The following is a 17,805-nucleotide window of genomic DNA, read 5'->3' as shown; positions in this document are numbered from 1 at the left end:
AGCCACGCCCCCGACTCACCTCATTTACATTGGCCACACCCCAACCAATCACAATACAATACCACGTCCATAGACACGCCCATACACTGGCCACGCCCCCCTCAACCGGCGCGGGCACCGTATCTGGACCACATGAACAGTTTTTATTAATAATTTTTTAAACATTAAAAGATCAGACGCGGGGAAAAAAAAAAAATCCAATAATACAGAAGGAAAAGGGTGTAAAAATACCGATTTCTGAATCCCAGCGCCCCCCTGCCGCCCCTCACCGGCACGGGATGCGGGTCTAATACAACCCCCAGCCCGGCAAAGGGGCACCACAAAGCCAAATCTGCATGAAACCCTCTCCCCCACACCCAAACCACGGGGCTGAAGGAGGGAGAGGTGGGAACCTGTCCCCATCCACATCCCAAGGGACATCCCAGCGTGGGATGCAGCTGAACACACACGAAAACAGTTCCTTCCCAGCTAAAAAACAATTAAACTCGTGAGGAGGAAGGCAGGGAGGAGCCTTCCCTGGAGAAAGACTCATCCAAGGTTAGCTGGAGAAGGGCGTCACAGGCACTGTGTGACCCAGCATCCTCAGCTGCCAAAGCTGGAGCTGGGAGCCAAACCAACATCCCTTTTCCCTCCCTCTCCTGGTTTCAAGTCACCGAGAAGGCTCAGCCTCCACCAATTCCCTTCTCCTCCTCTCTGTGCCCAGGGCTGGCACCTGCAGGATCCTCGTGGAAGCAAGGGATGTGCCCTGGGGGCACCAGGGGAAATACACTCCCACACACTCCCCCCTGCTCCTAGATTTTCGTTCCTGGCTCTCAGGAAGCCCAGCAGTTATGAGGTCAAAATACAGCATTGTGTGAGTGTAATAAATCAGAAGTACGGTTTCTGTTCTTAAAATTAACAACATCAACTACATGCACATTACAAAACCCTCCCAAAACAGTAGATAATCAAGTTCTTCAGAGCAAAGGTCAAGAGAAGAGAGAGTAAAATCAAAAACTTGCTTCCCCTCATCTTCCTGCTACAGACAGAGTGAGGGGAGGAAGAGACAAACACCTGGAAGGTCCTGGAAAGAGGAATATCTACCTCAGAGAATGTCTTCCCCCATCTCCCCACACCCCAAAACAAGACAGGTAAAACTGATCATCCAAACCGTAGCTCAGCTGAAGCCAAAAAAAAACCTTCTCATCAGGAGTGTCGGCATCACAGAGCTCACATGATACCCCCCAAAAAAGTGCATTTTCAGGAAAAAAAAAAAATTAAAAAAAGAAGGTTGGGAAGATGAGGGCAGAGGAAGCGAGAGGGAGGCAGCCCGGGAAGAAGGGCTGGATTTCCCGGGAAGAAGGGCTGGATTTCCCGGGAAGAAGGGCTGGATTTCCCGGGAAGGGTTAGTTTCCCCGGAAAGCACTCTGTGCAGCCGAGGAGGCCGCCCCAGCTGCTGCGTTCTGGAAGCTTCTGTTGGTGAGGATGCCTTGGGAAAACTCCTCCTGCGCCCTCTGGAAGCTGGCTCCTGTGCGCCGATACAGGGAATGCACCTGGGGACAAGAAGGGAGGGAAAGAGGGAATGAAATCAGCCTGTGGCCGTGGGATTGCTGCACACAGGGGAGGGAAACAGGGAATGAAATCAGCCTGTGGCCGTGGGATTGCTGCACACATCCAGCTTTCCCTTGGCTAAGCAGCCCGTGCCTCCATGGCTCCTAGCAAATGTGTGCTGTGGATTTCAGGAGACCTTTCTTTGCTGAAAAATGTGAAGCTCTCACCCAAAATTGCTGGTTTCAGACCCAAAACTCCCCATACTGTGATGGCTCAGATTTAACCCAGTGTTTCCTGGAGCGCAGGACCTGAAGGTGCCAACAGCACCAGGATAAAGGCAGGAGAGCAGATGGAAGCACCAACAGAAAGAGGATCAGTCCAGCCCGTCCTTGCCTTCCCCAGGCTCCATTTCTGCTGCTCCTGCAGAAATCCAGCCCTGCTGCTGTCAGGCAGGAGGAGGGAGGAGGGCTGGGCTTAAGAACCAGTGGGAAGGCACTCGCTGGGATCCCACCAGGCTTTGAAAAGCCCCAAAATGCTGTGGGAGCAGTGACTGAAAATCCCTGGATGCTGAACAGAGCCATGGCCACCTCTGCTCTGCCAGCTCCAGGCACAAGGGACAATGGTTTTAAACTGCCAGAGGGCAGGGTTAGATGGGGTATCAGGGGAAAAATCCTCCTCTGTGAGGGTGAGGAGGCCCTGACACGGGTTGCCCAGAGAGGCTGTGGCTGCCCCGGGATCCCTGGAGATGTTCCAGGCCAGGTTAGACAGGGCTTGGAGCACCCTGGGATAGTGGAAAGTGTCCCTGCCCTTTGGCAGGAGGTAGGGTGAGTTCTAAGGTCCCTTCCAAAATAATTTCATGATTCTGTGACTCCAAAGGGAGGCTACTTCCCACTTCAAGAGTGTCCAAAAAACTTGGCATCGCTGCAGGAAGCACAAGCAAAACTACTTTAATTAAAACCTCTTGACCCACCATCCCATCATCACTCCCAGGTGGGTGAAGGGAGGTGTCAAACCACGAGCCCTGGGGGCAGCCTGAGCTCTGCTGGCCCTGGAGCCACTCACCTGCTTGAGGAGGAAGAGGGAGAGGACGGCACAGAGCGTGAAGAACGCTGCCACCACCATCATGATCACCACCACGGCCACGTTCCCGTGCACCTCCGACAGCGCCGCGATCCAGCCGCTGCCAGGGACAGGAGAGGAGAGGAGGTGAGCATGGACAGCATTCCAGCACAGCTGGAGCACAGGAGGGAGCACACACACGCCTCAGGGGAAGGTTACAGGGGAGCACAGAACCAAGCAGCTGTGGAAACGGGAGCCTGGAGTTCATCCTGGAGCTCATCCGTCTTGTTTTGGGGATAGAGTTTCCATTAGCATTTTTAGAGAAGGATTGTGCTCATCCCACCCACATTCCAGTCCCGTGCCCTCCCCTCAGGCAGCAAAATCAATAGCCTTGGCGCCAACTGTGACTTCCATGGGCACCTTCTCAAAATTCAGCCAAGTGGGGTAAAGATAGGCTGGAACAGCTAAATTGGAAGAGATCAGCTGGCAGGTCTAGAGCCTGGACCTGAGTGTCACCCTGACTGGGATTCAGGGTCAGGAGCAGGAGAAAGAGCAGGAAGGGATGGAGGTGGTGAAACCCTGGCATAGGTTGCCCAGAACAGCTATGCCTGCTCCAGCCCTGGAAGTGTCCCAGGCCAGATTGGATGGGGATTGGAGCAACCTGGGATAATGGAAGGTGTCCATGCCCATGGATGAGATGAGCTGTTGGAACTCAAAATGTCCCTCAGACATTTTTGGATGTTCCAGACCCTGGTTGGAGGCATTTGAGACCCTGGCAGGCAGCTGGAAAGAGCTGTGATTTTGGGTTTGAGCCATGGAATGATTTATCAACCTTGCAGGAAGAACAAGAAGTCACAAAAGTTTAGATATTACAGTAGAAGTAGTCACAAAGTAAAGGGAAGAATTTTTTAGTGCTGTACAAGGGGGGTTTAACAACTGTACAGGGGGGTTTTAGTTTTGTACATGGGGGTCAGAGGTTTTAAGATGGAGGAATGTAGGCCGGTCCTGTTCCTCCTCTTTCTTCTTCCTTACCTCCATGTTCCTGGTGATGTTGGCATTTATGGATTGGTTTAGAATAGAAAAGCACCATTTAATATAGGTAATAGGCATTGGGGAAAAACTGTAAACATGTAACACGTAATGTACCATATAAAAGATAGAAAAGCACCATTTAATATAGGTAATAGGCATTGGGGAAAAACTGTAACCGTGTAACACGTAATGTACCATATAAAAGACAGCAGCAGCCCTGGTGGGGAGAGAAGAAGCAGTCGGGAGTCAGAGAGGATGTCAGGGTGTGTGTGCCTCTGCCTGAGCTGTGAGCAAACCACAGCAGCTCAAGGAGAAAATCTTTTAGATAACAACTTGCAATAAACTGCCTTGAGACTGAGCAACAGAGACTGCTGAGCCTTTCTTTGGAAGCTCGGGTTGGAGGAGACTTTTCCACCCCACGGAGCCCCTAAATCAGGCTGGGGTTCTGACAATGAGCCTTAAGATCCCTTCCAGCCCAAAGCATTCAGTGATTCCACTGTGATTCTAAGTTCCAGACACTGGGACTGTTGAAGGGAAGGGACAGGGAGAATTCAAGGAGTTACCAGACTTGGCTGTGGCTGAAAATACCAAGACATCTCACTCAGAGGAACACCTTCCTGGGTGCTGGAGAGAGGAACCTTTCCAAGTGCTCCACCAAGCACGCCGTGTGCCAGCAGGAGGGAGGGATGGGGTCCCATCCCATGTGTGGCAGCGCTCCTCACGGCACAGGGAAGCGGAAAGGCACAGCACGCACCGCAGCCAAAAATACCCGCGCTGTCTGGCGGGAGGAAACGGAGCAGAAAGCTTCAGGCAGCCTCTGCAAGCCAGACCAAACCCCCTCCCAGCCCCCACAGCAGGGGGAGGCCGGGGACAGCGCTGCCCACGGGCCCTTCTGCAGGCAGAGGGCACAAATAGACAGCAGCTCCTGCCTGCAGGCTTCCCTCGGGAGAGGCAGCACGGGCTGCTAAGCTTTCCCTGAGCTCGCCGAGTGCACAGCGGGAGCTGCAGCCGAGGCAGCGAGGCGAGAGGAAAGGCTGTGCTCTCCTGCAGGGCATGGCTGCTGACACCGGGCTGCTGCAGCCGCTCCAGAAGCACTCACCCTTCTGGACAATGTCACTGAGAAAGGGCGAGGCTAAAAGCCTCTCTGCTCATCTCAGCCCACCAAGTGCACGCTCCAGAGGGATTCAGGAAGAGTCTGGGGACAGAGTCAGCGTGGTAGCAGCAGTATCTGGGTGAGCAGCACCTAGATTTCAGGTCAGAGATCCCTCAGCCCCACACTGCTGTCAGGGAAGGCTCCAGTTTGAACCAGGCAGATCTGGTACACACCAGAGGAGCAAATATGATCTGTACTGAGTGAGGGAGAAGGCAGCAACAGAGGCATAGAAGAGTTCTCACAGAATCACAGAATGGTTCGGGTTGGAAGGGGCCTCAAAACTCAGCACATTCCACTCCCCTGCCATGGACAGAGACACCTTCCACTGTCCCAGGTTGCTCCAAGCCCCATCCAGCCTGGCCTTGGGCACTGCCAGGGATCCAGAGGCAGCCACAGCTGCTCTGGGCATCCTGTGCCAGGGCCTGCCACCCTCACAGGGAAGGATTTCTGCCCAACACCCAGTAATTCACATATTCCCCTTCTCATACTCCTTCACATACTGGGATTAGGATGGGAAGAGCAGAGGAGGGAGGCAGCTGGGATCTGCCAAGGCTGTGCATGAGCTGAGAGAGGAAAACCACAGCAGAAAGAACAGGCAGCTGTCAGAAGCAGGCCCCAAAGCTCCTGCCAGTCACAGCCCTGGTGAGAAAAGGGATGTGTGACACGGCAGGCAGCGAAGCCAAGCTTACCTGTCTCCCCAGCCAGGAATTCCGACAGCCTGGATGATGTAGATTGCTATTTGGCAGAAGAAGATGAAAAAGAAGACGAAGAAGCTGAAGGAGCTGTCAGACCTGTGGGAGAGATGGCAACAGGAGTGAAACCTGTGATCCCTGCACTGAGTCCCTGCTCTGAGAGGAGAGGAACAGCTTCAGTGAACTCCTTTCTCCGGGGAAGAGCTGCTGAGGGGAGGTGATGTGGGGAGGAATCTGGGCACCCAAATGTGTCCACTGCAGATGCAGAGCTCTGCCCAGTGCAAGTGGGGTGAAGGCAGCTCCCTCAACAAATGCAGTGTGCTCAACATCAACATACCAAACAGTGTCTTAGAAATTAACAAAGTGAATAAAAAATTAATTTAAGGAGTCCTATGTCTGCTTAGGCTTGGATTTCAGGATGAAAAAGGATCACCATAATTAAGTTCTATCAGACAGATCTAATATGTTTAGTAACATAGTGGTTTGGGTTTATCTAATGATGCAAAGAGCTGGAAAAATCCTGCGGGCAAAACACGATGGGAACAGATAAACCCAAAGCTCCTCCCACTAAGAAATACATCCCTGTAACAGAAAAAAAAACAACAAACCAACAGTACTTGCCTGAAAGCCTTGTAAATTGGTCGGTACCAACAGAGAAAGGCACAAGGAGTGAATAAAATTAACCACAGAATCGAGAGACCAAAGTCTACTCCTCTGTTGCTGTCGACTGTGAACCACGCCAAGCAAGCCAGCAGGTTTAGGAGCAGGGTGATGGAATGCACTGTTTGGGGTGGGAGAGAGAGAAAAACAACATCAGCAAGCTCTTGGAAACTCCAAAGCATCCCTAATGTCTCACTGAACACCGGGAGAGCTGCAGAAATTAAGGTTGACTTTGGGCCATCTAATTTCTCTGCCTCCCTTGGAAGGGAAACAGAGCTTGACCTAAGAAGCTGGTCTGATCCTGCTGCTCACAGCCAAATCTTAAATAGTTGTTCAAGCCTCCAGTAAACAATTAAAATTCTGTCATGAATGAGCTATTTCCAAAGCAAACTCGAGGTTCTTCACATTTACCTTCATAAGGAAGGAGGGAAATGCAACTTTAGCCTTGCACCAAGAGCATTTACAGTGCGACAGAGCTCAGCTTTTCACACAGAACCTCCTCCAGAAGAATCCTGACTGCAGTTGAAGCCATTACTTACACATCCACAAGTAATAGAGCATCTTGCATATCCGCTGGTAGTCAGCTGGGATGTCTGCAGAGAAATCCTGATAGAAGCACGGCTTGATGGGACACTTCTTGGGCAGAGGAGGCCAGTTGTTCTGCCTCGCTGTGGGAGGAAGGAAGGAGCAGCTCTTCACTTGCTCTTGTCTCATTCAAAGACTAATTCCCACCCCAGAATTTCCAAGCAGCCATTCAGCTATTGTTTAATTCATGCATTAGAACTTTGGCAGAGCCCAGAGCTGGGCAGATCCTACATCTGAGCAGGCAGCACAGCAGGAATGGGATAAACTGCTGGCACAGCAGCTGCTTTTCCCTTGAGGAAAGCAGAATTCCCCTGCACTGTCCAAAGGGCCATCACAGCCACCATCACTCAGCCCTGCAAGCCCAGATTCAGCCACTTCAGACCAAGATTAGGGGCAAAAACATTGGGTTCCTGTGGTTAAGTAGAGCTTTGCTGCTCTCAGTGAGAAGCCTCAGTGTGGCAGCGTCACTCAGCAGCTCTGACACGGGTACAGCCTGAGAGCTTTTGGTGGTGAAATGCAGCTGCTTGAGGGCAGGGGCCCACCAGAGCTGGCCTCCAGCATCCCCTCTCTGAGCTGGGAAGCTGTGGGATGCCAGGCACTGTTCCAGAAGGGTTGCCCCAGGGAGTTTTCCTGAAATCCTGGCAAAGCCAGCGGTCCAGGCTGCTCTGGGCAGGAGTCAGTACTCACGGTCGATGCTGGCTGCGTGGCTCTGCAGTTCCCTTTCCTTCTTCTCCAGCTCAGCTGCCTTCCTCTCTAGCTCTGCCTGCTGCTGGAGCAGCCCTGCCTGTGCTGCTGCAGCCACGGCCTGGGGAGGGGACAGACAGCAGAGAGGTCAGCCCTGCCCTGGGCTGGGCTGTGGTGGCACCACCGGATGCCAGGCTGGGAAGGAAGCAGGGCACAGGGTGACATGAAAGCTCAGCCTCAGACATCTTGGGCACAGGGTGACATGAAAGCTCAGCCTCAGACATCTTGGGCACAGGGTGACATGAAAGCTCAGCCTCAGACATCTTGGGCACAGGGTGACATGAAAGCTCAGCCTCAGACATCTTGGGCACAGGGTAACATGAAAGCTCAGCCTCAGTCATCTCGATTCTGCCACTGGAGGACAAAATCAAGTTATCCTACAGGAAGTCAGGGCTGGCAAGAGGAGCTTTTCCACAGCTTCTTCTGCCTTGCTGTTCACCTCACTGCTCTGAGCACCTCACAACAGAGTGGTGAGCAGGGCTCCTGGGCTTACCAGGACAATTCCCTTCCCAGCTGCCTACCACACCTCTTAAGGATCTTTCTACCTGCTTTGTATTCTGAGAAATGATTCTTTCTCCCAGCAGCCTCAGTTCTTCAGATGAGGTGGTGCTGGCAGGCGGGTATTCTCCTGGCACTCACTGAGTGTGTCTGACTAGACACCAGAACTAAGCTAAAAGCATTAGCAGGATTCATTCCAGGATTTCCAGAGGGAAGCCAGAGCCAACAGGACACAAGTCAAAGCAAGCTCTGCCACCAGAGGGACAGGGAAAGAGATGTAAGAAGCACTGTACGTGTGCATTCCCTACAAAAACATGCCTTGGAAATGCAAGTGGAAAAGATCACCTGCAGCTTCCCAGTCCCCACCCCAGGGAATCCTGTTCTGCCAGGGGCCCCGGGAGCTCGAGGAGGCTGGGAGGGGGGCAGAGAGGGGCTGTACCTGTGGCGTGGGCTCCACGGATGTCTGCAGCACGGCCGGCTGCGAGTGGCCCGAGGGCTGCACCGCCGGCGTCGTCCGCGCCGCATTGGTCTGCAAGAGACACGGGCCAGCAGGGAGAACATGGCAGGAGAAACACAACGGGCTCTTGGTGAATTGTTTAAAGCACAAATCTCACCTTCCTGTACTCCTCCTCCTCCTACCTGGCTCATGGCAGCAGCCAGGGAATAAGGATGAGGCTCTCCCAGCCATCGCTCAGTGGCATGGCCAGGGCAGCTCAGCTCCCAGCCCAGGGAGCAAATAAATCCTGCTGTGGCCTGCCACAAACCATCTTCCCCTTCACACTTCATGGGGCTGCCCTGGGAGCCAGCAGCCAGCTGGAGAGGAGCTGTTCCATGCCAGTGGAGAGCTTATTACTGCTCCAGTGCAGAGCAATTTCCCACTCCTGCACGCCACGAGCCACATCCACGGGGAAATCAGCTGTGAATTCCTCTTTTTTTAAGCTGCACCTATTAAGGGACTTTCTACACCACTAAAAGCACCCCCAGGTACACAGAGCACAAAGACACGTGGCACGTACCCGCTGGGAGCTCTCGGAAAAGGGGTTGAATTCATCCAAGCCACTTTGGCTGGTGTTTGTGAGCTGTGTCACCGAGGGGTCCTGGAGGGAGAGAGCACAAGGAGAAATCAGCACTGGATATGGGGTGCCATCACTGATGGCACTGAATTGTTCCACTTGAAAAAGGCCTTTAAGAACATCAGCTCCATCTTATCCATGCTGCCTGCTTTCCATCTGCTTGTTACCTGGGAATTTCAGGGGGTGAAACACATCCCAGCCACAGGGAGATGGTCCTGGCTGGCATGGAATTTAAATATCCAAGGAGATGACTACCAGCAAGGCAAGACTTGTCAGCAGAAATAATCTCCTGTTCAGCCAAGAGGGATGTCTGAACAACCACAATGTGCTTTTGGCACAGGAATACTTTGTGCAGGTTACTTCTGCTCACCTACAGCCAGTTATTCCTAATTTCCAGGGATTTGGATTCATCCACCCATGGTCAGAATGTTGCTGGGCCTCACAAAGCAAGCATGGAGCCACACAAAATGAGGTTTTAGATACAGCTGATCCTGGTTGAAAGATGCTGGCAAGCTAAAATGCCAATGATTGCTCTGGATAAGTGAAACACAGGAAAATTGAGCTGGAGATGTGACACCAATTATTTTAGGTTTTAATGCTGCTGGCATAACAGCTCTCACTTCCACTCACAGCACCTCCCACTCGTCTCCATCAAATCCTCTGATGTTTAAAAACAGTCTCTCTACACCTCAGAACACCTCTCTCCCCTCACCTGCAGGGCTTTTACACAGCTGTTTTTATCTCCTCTTTTCCACCTACTCCTTTGCATGCAGAGATTCCTCTTGGGCAGCCAGGTGCTGCCCTCTGGAGCACTCCTCTCCTCAGTTATTCCAGAAACAAGGCCCTTTTTGAACTCGGAAATCCTCCTGGCTGGGTGTGGGTCAGAAAATTACAAAGTGGCTTCTTCTCCCTCCCTCAGCACCTCGTGTGTCCAGAGCAGCCCTCCTAACGTGGTGCTCCACGGGGTGAGAAGGACCCGAGGCCGCGCCGGCGCGTGCGGGGCTGACAGAGCTGCGGCAGCCGGGCTGATGGAGGTGGGACACGGAGGAAAATCCCTCTGGAGCCATTCCTGGGGTTCTAGCACAGCCTTCTGTTGAGCAGGATCCACAGGGAGCTGTTAATGAGTAACTGCACAGCTCCTGCACGGCAGGCACTCCCCACCAACAGGTCACACTCGTTTGTGAATCACCCCGGGCTGAGGCATCACACATTCGGCTGCTGCTCGGGGAAGTTCAACTCCCCAGCAAGGAAGGGCTGCAAAAAGTGGGAAGAAGCAGCAGCACTGTCACGGTGGAGACAAAAAGTGCTTTTATTTCAGTCCTGACTCCTCTGGAAGTTTCAGCTGTGCAGAGATAAGGGCTGTCAGCACAAGTTTACACTTCCCCTCACACACGGTAGCGCTGCACATCAGCACAAACCGTTTAGTCCGGAGCACACGAGCCCCCGCTGGACTAAAGTCCAGCAGAAAACAACTGCACAAGGAAGAGAAACTCCCTTCAAGGTGTGGGAAGTGGAAAGTGAAATCTGCATAACCCTCCGGAGAGCCTGGGTGGGCAGGGAATAAGGAAAAATGCTACAGCAGCACGGTAAAGCACAGGTTTTACTTCCCTTGGCTCATCTGCACCCAAAAGAAAGCTGGAGGCTCTCCAAGGGCAGGGAGAGCAGCACCACGGCTTCATTTGCACGACAGTTTGATTCCCAAGGTAGACAAGCTTTCATCTGATTGCACAGCTTAAAAAAAAAATCATTTAATTAGGCTGTAAGTCCAAAGCCCAGCAGCTCAGCTGAACTTGCCTGCTATTGTGCAAGCGTGTCTAAAATAGGAACCCAAAGAGCAGGGAATTTGCAACAAAGCTGAAGTGTTTGGACACGTGCCTGGGTAGGGCAGGAAGGAAAGCAGAGGGTGATGCAGGGGCAGCAGCCTCTGTGAGCCCGGAGCAGGCAGCGAGGGATGAGAGAGCACCAGGAATGCAGAAATCAGCGAGGAGTTGCCCATAAACTTCGTGTTTTACAGCTATTTTCTGCCAGCTGGGCAGCAAAAGACAGCTGAGCCTCTTGAAACAAGCCTTAGAAAGGGTCAGGAGACAAGGATTTCATTCAGAACCGCTTGGAGCCACAATAAGGGTGTCCAGCCACAAAGCTCGTGCTCACAATTCAATGATGGCTCAACCTGCCAGGGTGCCGTGAGCAGATCCCATTTGTTGCCCTTCCAACCATGGCTTCCTCAAGTGCCAGGGATGTGTGATGTTGTTTTTCACAGCTTCAGATGCCCCCAGCCCAGAATAACTGCACATCTGGACCAAACTGTACTGCCAGGAATATTGAAACTATTTTCAAATGCAGCTTTAATGCAAATACGAAGTTGCTGTCACGCTGCTGAAAAGTTTGGATACAGCATGTTTGTGCAAAGAATTCTGTATTTTCTTTTCTTTCTGTTCCCACAGATTAAAGAAACAAAATGAGAGGCCTCTCTAGATGAGATCAAGGAAAAAGAGCTCAACCTAGAATCACCTGGAATTTAACACAGTTGTCAAAATATCACAGTATTGCCCTAAATATAACCAGTCCTGCAGACTCAGGGGGCTGCCACTGCCTGGAAGATGCACTGAGAGAAATCTTGAGGATTTCATTATTGATATCTCTGGAAAGGATGGAAGTTTCCAGCTCTGTCTGAAGCTTGAATCAAAGTTTTGGAGGCAGCTGCCACTTCCAGCAGGTTACTAGATAAAGGAAGGAAGTTAATCATCTCTCATTAACTGGTTACAATAAGTAACAGAGCAGCCAGAGATATTTTTAAAAGGACCAAAGCAGCTTATTTTACACAAAGCTTAACGAACATCATGAACAAAGTCCCCTGAAAAGGCAGAAACCCAGGTCACATCAGGATTTGAGGAGGATGAAGCACTGAACTGGGTGCTCCAGCAAGGAGGGCCAGCCCTGGTGCTGTGGCACCAGAGATGCACGGGCTGGGAGGGTGAGGAGGCTTCTGCTCCTCCCAGAGCATGGCAGGGGGTGTCACTGTCACCCCAGCACAGAGCCAACACCTGGATCCAGCCCCTGGCAGGGAACAGGCTGTCCCACAGGCTGGGATTCCACTTCAAACCGGACCAACGAGGCTCCAAGGCTCCAGGAAGCAGCAGACAAAAATTCTTCTCAACCAGCTGCTGGGGACGGAGGAATTTTTCTCAGGGAAAAAAAAAAAAAAAAGGTAAGACAAAACCTTGCAGTCCTGAGAGGAGTGTACAGAACCTTCCACAAGGATCAGAGGAGCTGCAAAGAGCTGTCACAGGGTAGGAATCCACGGTGGGACATGTGTTGATCCTCGTTAAGAAGTGAGCCTGATATGGGAGTTACTGCTTGGAAATCACCTTCAACCTTTTTTTGTTTGAGCAGTGAATAAAGAGTGGGCACAGCCCTGTTCTGCCAGATACCAGGACAGCTTTAATGTGCACAAAGCAGCTGAAGGGAGACAACAAGAAAGATGGAGATGGACTTTTTACAAGGGCCCAAAGTGACAGGACAACAAAGAATGGTTTCAAACTGACAGAGATTAGATTGGATATTAGGAAATTCTTCCCTGTGAGGGTGGGCAGGCCCTGGCACAGGGTGCCCAGAGCAGCTGTGGCTGCCCCTGGATCCCTGGCAGCACCCAAGGCCAGGCTGGATGGGGCTTGGAGCAGCCTGGAATAGTGGAAGGTGCCCATGGCAGGGGGTGGAACTGGATGAGCTTTAATTTCCCTTCTAACCCAAGCCATTATGTGATTCTAGGAATATTTACTTCCTCAAAGCAAAAGCAACAAATCCCATGTCCACAAACAGCAATCTATTCCAACCTCCAGAATGAATATCAGAGGAACACAATCATCCCAACTCTTCCCATTCCTGAGAGTCACAAGACCGCATCAAAATGAAAATGAGGAAGAGAAAGAGTTCTTTCACTCTGATTCCTCAAAAGACTCAGCTAATCAACAAACAACTTGTGTTTGGCTCGGCCCCAAAACCCAAGGTCAGGAAAGCACTCCTTGCTGTGGATGGCATCCCAGGCAAGCAGTGGAGGTGAGGCTGGCAGGAGCCAAGGGCCAGAGCCTGATTTTCACAGCACTGCACAGGCACCGTGTCCCTGAGGCTGCTCCAGGCCAGCCCCTGCACCAGTGACCCCGATTTTCAGAGGGCAATCCCAGAGAGGACAAACCCAGTGAACACAGACCAAGTCCTCAGCGACTTTAACAGCAATCCTCTGCTCTGAACCACGAAATGCACAGCTTTGACACGGGAACTCACTTTTAAACGCTGAAACACCATAAAAACACACCTCAGAGGGACGCAGCTTACAACCAGACCACCACACAGCACGGCTAAGAGGGCTCCAGCGCTGGATTATTTTTAACACGCCCTCAGAACAGGCATTCCCAGCTGTGTGGGAGAGCCCTCCTCGGGGTGAGGAGTAGCCTGGAGCGGGGACACAGCGGGAGGGACCCGGGGGGACCCCAGCGCTCGGGGGTGAGCTGGGGAAGGGGATCGGGACCCCCGGCCGCGGCCGCGCGGGGAGCTCGGGAAGGGGATGCAGAGAAGGGAGGAGACGGGCGGGGGTCAGCGGGGAAGGGGACCGGGACCCCGAGGCTCGGCGGGCAGGGGGAGCGGGACCCCCGGCGGGCAGGGGGAGCGGGACCCCCGGCGGGCAGGGGGAGCGGGACACTGAGGCTCGGCGGGCAGGGGGAGCGGGACCCCCGGCGGGCAGGGGGAGCGGGACACCCGGGCTCCAGGCCGCCCTCAGCGCCGGGGTCGCGGCCGCCTCACGCCCCCCGGTCCCACCCCCCGCCTCTGATTGGCCGAGGCGCGGAGCAGCGGCTCCGCCATTGGCCAGCGGCGCTTCACTCAGTGCCACGTCCCGGCGTGCGGGGCACGGGGGCCCGGCCAGGCCGGGCCGCGCCGGGGGAGCCGGGCCGCCCGCCCGCGCCCCGCGCCCACCTGGAAGGGGTTGATGTCCACCGGGTCGGCGAACGGGTTGGTGACGAAGCCCGACATGGGCGCGGCCCGCTGCTGCTCCGCTCCCGCCGCCGCCGCTCCTGGCGCTTCCGGGGCACCCGCGTGACCGGGAGCCGCGTGACGTCACGGCGGCGCGTACAGCTCGCGCGGGGTTAACCCGGTGGGCGTGGCCGCGTGACGTCACAGCTTATAGACGGGGAGGGGGGAAGGGAAGGGAAAGGAAAGGAAAGGAAGGGAGGGGAGAGAGGGGAGGGGGGCAGGTCCTGCCCGGCCGAGCCATGGCGGAGATCCGGGGTGAGCGGGGCACGGGGCACCCACCGCCCGCCGTGGGGATGGGGGCCCTGGGCTGGGCCGCGGGGACGGGGACACCCCCACCGGGACCCCCCCGGGGCGACGCGGCGGAGGGCCCGTGACTCGTACCCCCAGCCCGAGCGCCCCAAACCGCCGTGTGATGGTTGAAAATGGTCCCCACAGACACTGTCCCCTCCCAAGCCCTGGTCCTCTCCCTCCCTGACACCCTGTCACCCTGCCCCGGGGGCTCTTTGGGTGTCCGGAAGGGGTTTAGGGGGTTCTTTCTGTGCCCCGCTAACACTTGACTTCCCTCCCGCAGTGTTCCCCCTCTCCTGCGTGGTGCAGAACTATTCCTGGGGGAAGGTGGGCCTGGAGAGCGAGGTGGCCAAGCTGGTGGCCAGTGGTGACCCCCTGGTCCAGATCCAGCCTGACCAGCCCTACGCTGAGGTGAGTGTGTCTGTGTCCATTCTGTCCGTGTCTCCGTCCCATCTGTGTGTCCATCCGTGCGTTCATCCCACCCCGTGGCTGTGGCTCTCGCCATCCTGTGTCCTACCAGGATGTGATGCTGACCCTCAGCTGTCCCCTGTCCCCTGGGGGGTGCCTGGCTTGGAGGGAAGCCCGGCATGACTCAGCCCTCGAGGGAGCTGCCAGGGATCACCTCGGGGGCCAGGCAGCCTCTGGAAAAGCCCAAGTCACCCGTGCTGGCTGCCCGGCTCAGGGTGCCGCCGTTCTGTCGGTGTCTCGCAGCTGTGGATGGGCACACACCCCCGGGGCGATGCCCTCATCCGGGATAACCGCATCCCCCAAAAGACCCTGGGCCAGTGGATCGCCGACAACCCCGCCTGCCTGGGGGCCAAGGTGAAGGACGCCTTCCAGGGACACCTGCCCTTCCTGTTTAAGGTGCTGTCGGTCAACACCGCGCTGTCCGTCCAGGCGCACCCCAACAAGGTAGGGAGAGCCCCGCATGGCCAGCCAGGCGGACCCCGCGTCCCCGGGGAGGTCAGCCAGCTCCTGTCCCCTCTCTGCAGGAGCTGGCAGCGAAGCTCCACGCCCAGTTCCCTGAGCACTACCCCGATGCCAACCACAAGCCCGAGATGGCCATCGCCCTCACCCCCTTTGAGGGCATGTGTGGCTTCCGGCCCGTGGAGGAGATTGTCTCCTTCCTCCAGAGTAAGGGTGGAGGAGGGTGCCTGGACAGATCCTGGAGTGGGGACGGTGCCCCTGCTCCCTTGGGATGGGCTTTGGGGTGGGGATGGTGGCCCTGCTCCCTTGGGATGGGCTTTGGGGTGGGGATGGTGGCCCTGCTCCCTTGGGATGGGCTTTGAGGTGGGGATGATGGCCGTGTTCCCTTGGGATGAGGTGAGGGCCCTGCTCCCTTGGGATGGGCTTTGCGGTGGGGATGGTGCTCCCTTGGGATGAGGTTTGGGGTGGGGATGAGGGCCCTGCTCCCTTGGATTAGGGTTTGAGGTGGGGATGGTGCTCCCTTGGGATGGAATTCGGGGTGGGGATGGCGGCCATGCTCCCTCGGGTTCGGGTTTGGGGTGTGAATGGAGGCTGTGGTCCCTTGGGATGGAGCTCAGGGTGAGGGCAGTGCTCCTCAGGGATGGGATTCGCTGTGGGATGGTGACTGCGCTCTCCTGGGATGGCGGTGCTGCTCTGACTGGGGCTGCTCTCCCCTGGCCTGGCGGACCGGCTCTGAGTGGGGCTGGCCCCACAGATGTCCCCGAGCTTCGGGCGCTGATCGGGGAGGTGGCAGCGGAGCAGCTGGAGCGCAGCGGCAGCGACGACCCCCGCGGGGTCTCGGCCGCCCTCCGCGTGTGCTTCACCCGCCTCATGAAGAGCGAGAAGAAGTTCTTCGTGGACCAGCTGAACATGCTGGTGAAGAGGATCTCCCAGGAAGGTGGGTCCTGGCTGTGACACCCCAAACCAGTTCGGGGGGCTGTGTTTAGGGGAGAGGCTGGGGCAGCGGCAGCCCCCTCCCCATGTTGGGCCTGGTCTGTTCCTGCGCAGCGGCGGAAGGGAAGGACACGTCGGGGAGCAACGGGGAGCTGCTGCTGCGGCTGCACTCCCAGTACCCGGGGGACATTGGCTGCTTCACCATTTATTTCCTGAACCTGGTCAGGCTGGAGCCAGGGGAGGCCATGTTCCTGGGAGCCAACGAACCCCACGCCTACCTGCACGGAGGTGAGCGTCAGGGGGCTCCTGCTCCAGCATCCTGCAAGGACCGGCCGTGGGGACAGGAGGAAGGGCTGGGGTGGGCTGACAGCGCTGCCTGGTCCCCACAGACTGCGTGGAGATCATGGCGTGCTCGGATAACACCGTGCGTGCCGGGCTCACCCCCAAGTTCATCGACGTGCTCACCTTGTGTGAGATGCTCAACTACACACCAGCACCCAGCAGCTCCAAGATCCTCCCGGCGGCGCAGAGCCAGCTCGATCCCCACGTCTACCTCTACGACCCACCCGTGCCAGACTTCACCATCATGAGGATAGAGGTGAGCGATGCCAGCTCCGTGCTGGGGACACCAGCTGGGACAGCCCAGCGCTGGCTGGGGCCTGCTCACCTTGGTAATCAGTGTCCTGGCAAGGAGGGAGGGATGCTTGGCATGGTGGGGCGCTGGTCTCTTTATCCCTCCTCTGTTGCCTCTGCCTGGAGCTTGTTCACCATCCCCAGCAGCTCTGGACAGAGGTAGAACCGTGAAGAGGTCTTGGGTGTCCTCAGCCAAGCTGAGCTCCTGGGCTTGGGCTGCTGCAGGCACAGCAAAGGGGTGGGAATGGGGACAACCCCCTTCCAGCTCTCCAGAGAGGAGTAAAGCTGAGGGAGGCTCCAGCACAGTGACATTTCCCTTGGCAGATCCCTGCCTCTGTCAAGCTGTACCTCATCTCTGCCATGGACTCTGCCAGCATCTTGCTGGTGATCCAAGGGACGGCCGTGGGCACCTCCACAGCCGCAGCCTCCGAGATGTCCCTGCAGCGTGGCTCCGTGCTCTTCGTCTCGGCCAACGAGAGCATCTCCCTGCACCTCTCCTCACCCGACGGGATGCTGCTCTTCCGAGCCTGCTGCCTCCTCTGAGCAGGACCTGGGGCACTTCCTCCACAACACTCCGTGTTCTGAGTAGATAGAAACTGGCGTGGGCAAAGTCTTCTCGCTTGAAAGGTCTCCCTCCACCTATTCAATCCCAAAACCAGCCCTGATGTATAGAAAGAGCAGTTCCGTGGATTGACTCCTTGGTTGTGGTGCAGACCACAGGTTTTCTGCTGCTTCTGGTGGGCTCTTCCCAAGCCTGGCTGATGGCAGCCAGTGTCCCCCTTCTCTGGCTGTAAAAGGGGGCTGTGGGGGATGATGGAGTGGGAGAGCCTCTGCTGCTGTGAATAAAGAGATGACTTTGTCCCTGGCGAAGGGCAGCATGGTGGAGGGAGGAGGATGGAGGGGGACAGAGAGGCTGGGAGCAGCTCCAGCACCCCCCCAACATTGGCTGTGACCCCCTTGCTCCTCAGGCACA

At 55.6% G+C, this 17,805-nt stretch overlaps 2 protein-coding genes across 2 annotated transcripts; one reads left to right on the top strand and one right to left on the bottom strand.

Moving 5' to 3' along the window:
• Nucleotides 1–124: 124 nt before the first annotated feature.
• On the bottom strand, nucleotides 125–14,108 carry SCAMP2 (secretory carrier membrane protein 2). Its single transcript, XM_077785838.2, has 9 exons — nucleotides 13,995–14,108; nucleotides 8,970–9,050; nucleotides 8,393–8,482; nucleotides 7,399–7,516; nucleotides 6,666–6,794; nucleotides 6,088–6,247; nucleotides 5,464–5,565; nucleotides 2,593–2,710; nucleotides 125–1,532 (listed from the first exon to the last, which is right to left on the bottom strand). The coding sequence occupies exons 1-9, from the start codon at nucleotides 14,049–14,051 to the stop codon at nucleotides 1,386–1,388; spliced, it is 1,002 nt and encodes a 333-aa protein (XP_077641964.2). The 5' UTR covers nucleotides 14,052–14,108; the 3' UTR covers nucleotides 125–1,385.
• A 144-nt stretch (nucleotides 14,109–14,252) lies between these two features.
• Nucleotides 14,253–17,702, top strand: MPI (mannose phosphate isomerase). The gene is made up of 8 exons (XM_021547245.4): nucleotides 14,253–14,306; nucleotides 14,623–14,750; nucleotides 15,051–15,251; nucleotides 15,332–15,473; nucleotides 16,021–16,203; nucleotides 16,314–16,487; nucleotides 16,589–16,797; nucleotides 17,157–17,702. The coding sequence occupies exons 1-8, from the start codon at nucleotides 14,291–14,293 to the stop codon at nucleotides 17,373–17,375; spliced, it is 1,272 nt and encodes a 423-aa protein (XP_021402920.3). The 5' UTR covers nucleotides 14,253–14,290; the 3' UTR covers nucleotides 17,376–17,702.
• The last annotated feature ends 103 nt before the right edge of the window (nucleotides 17,703–17,805 follow it).

This window comes from Lonchura striata, chromosome 10 (genome assembly GCF_050655825.1).
Source record: "Lonchura striata isolate lonStrDom1 chromosome 10, ASM5065582v1, whole genome shotgun sequence".
NCBI classification, from domain to species: domain Eukaryota; kingdom Metazoa; phylum Chordata; class Aves; order Passeriformes; family Estrildidae; genus Lonchura; species Lonchura striata.
The sequence above is the reverse complement of the archived record's forward strand: the minus strand, read 5'-3'. Positions and strand labels throughout refer to the sequence as shown.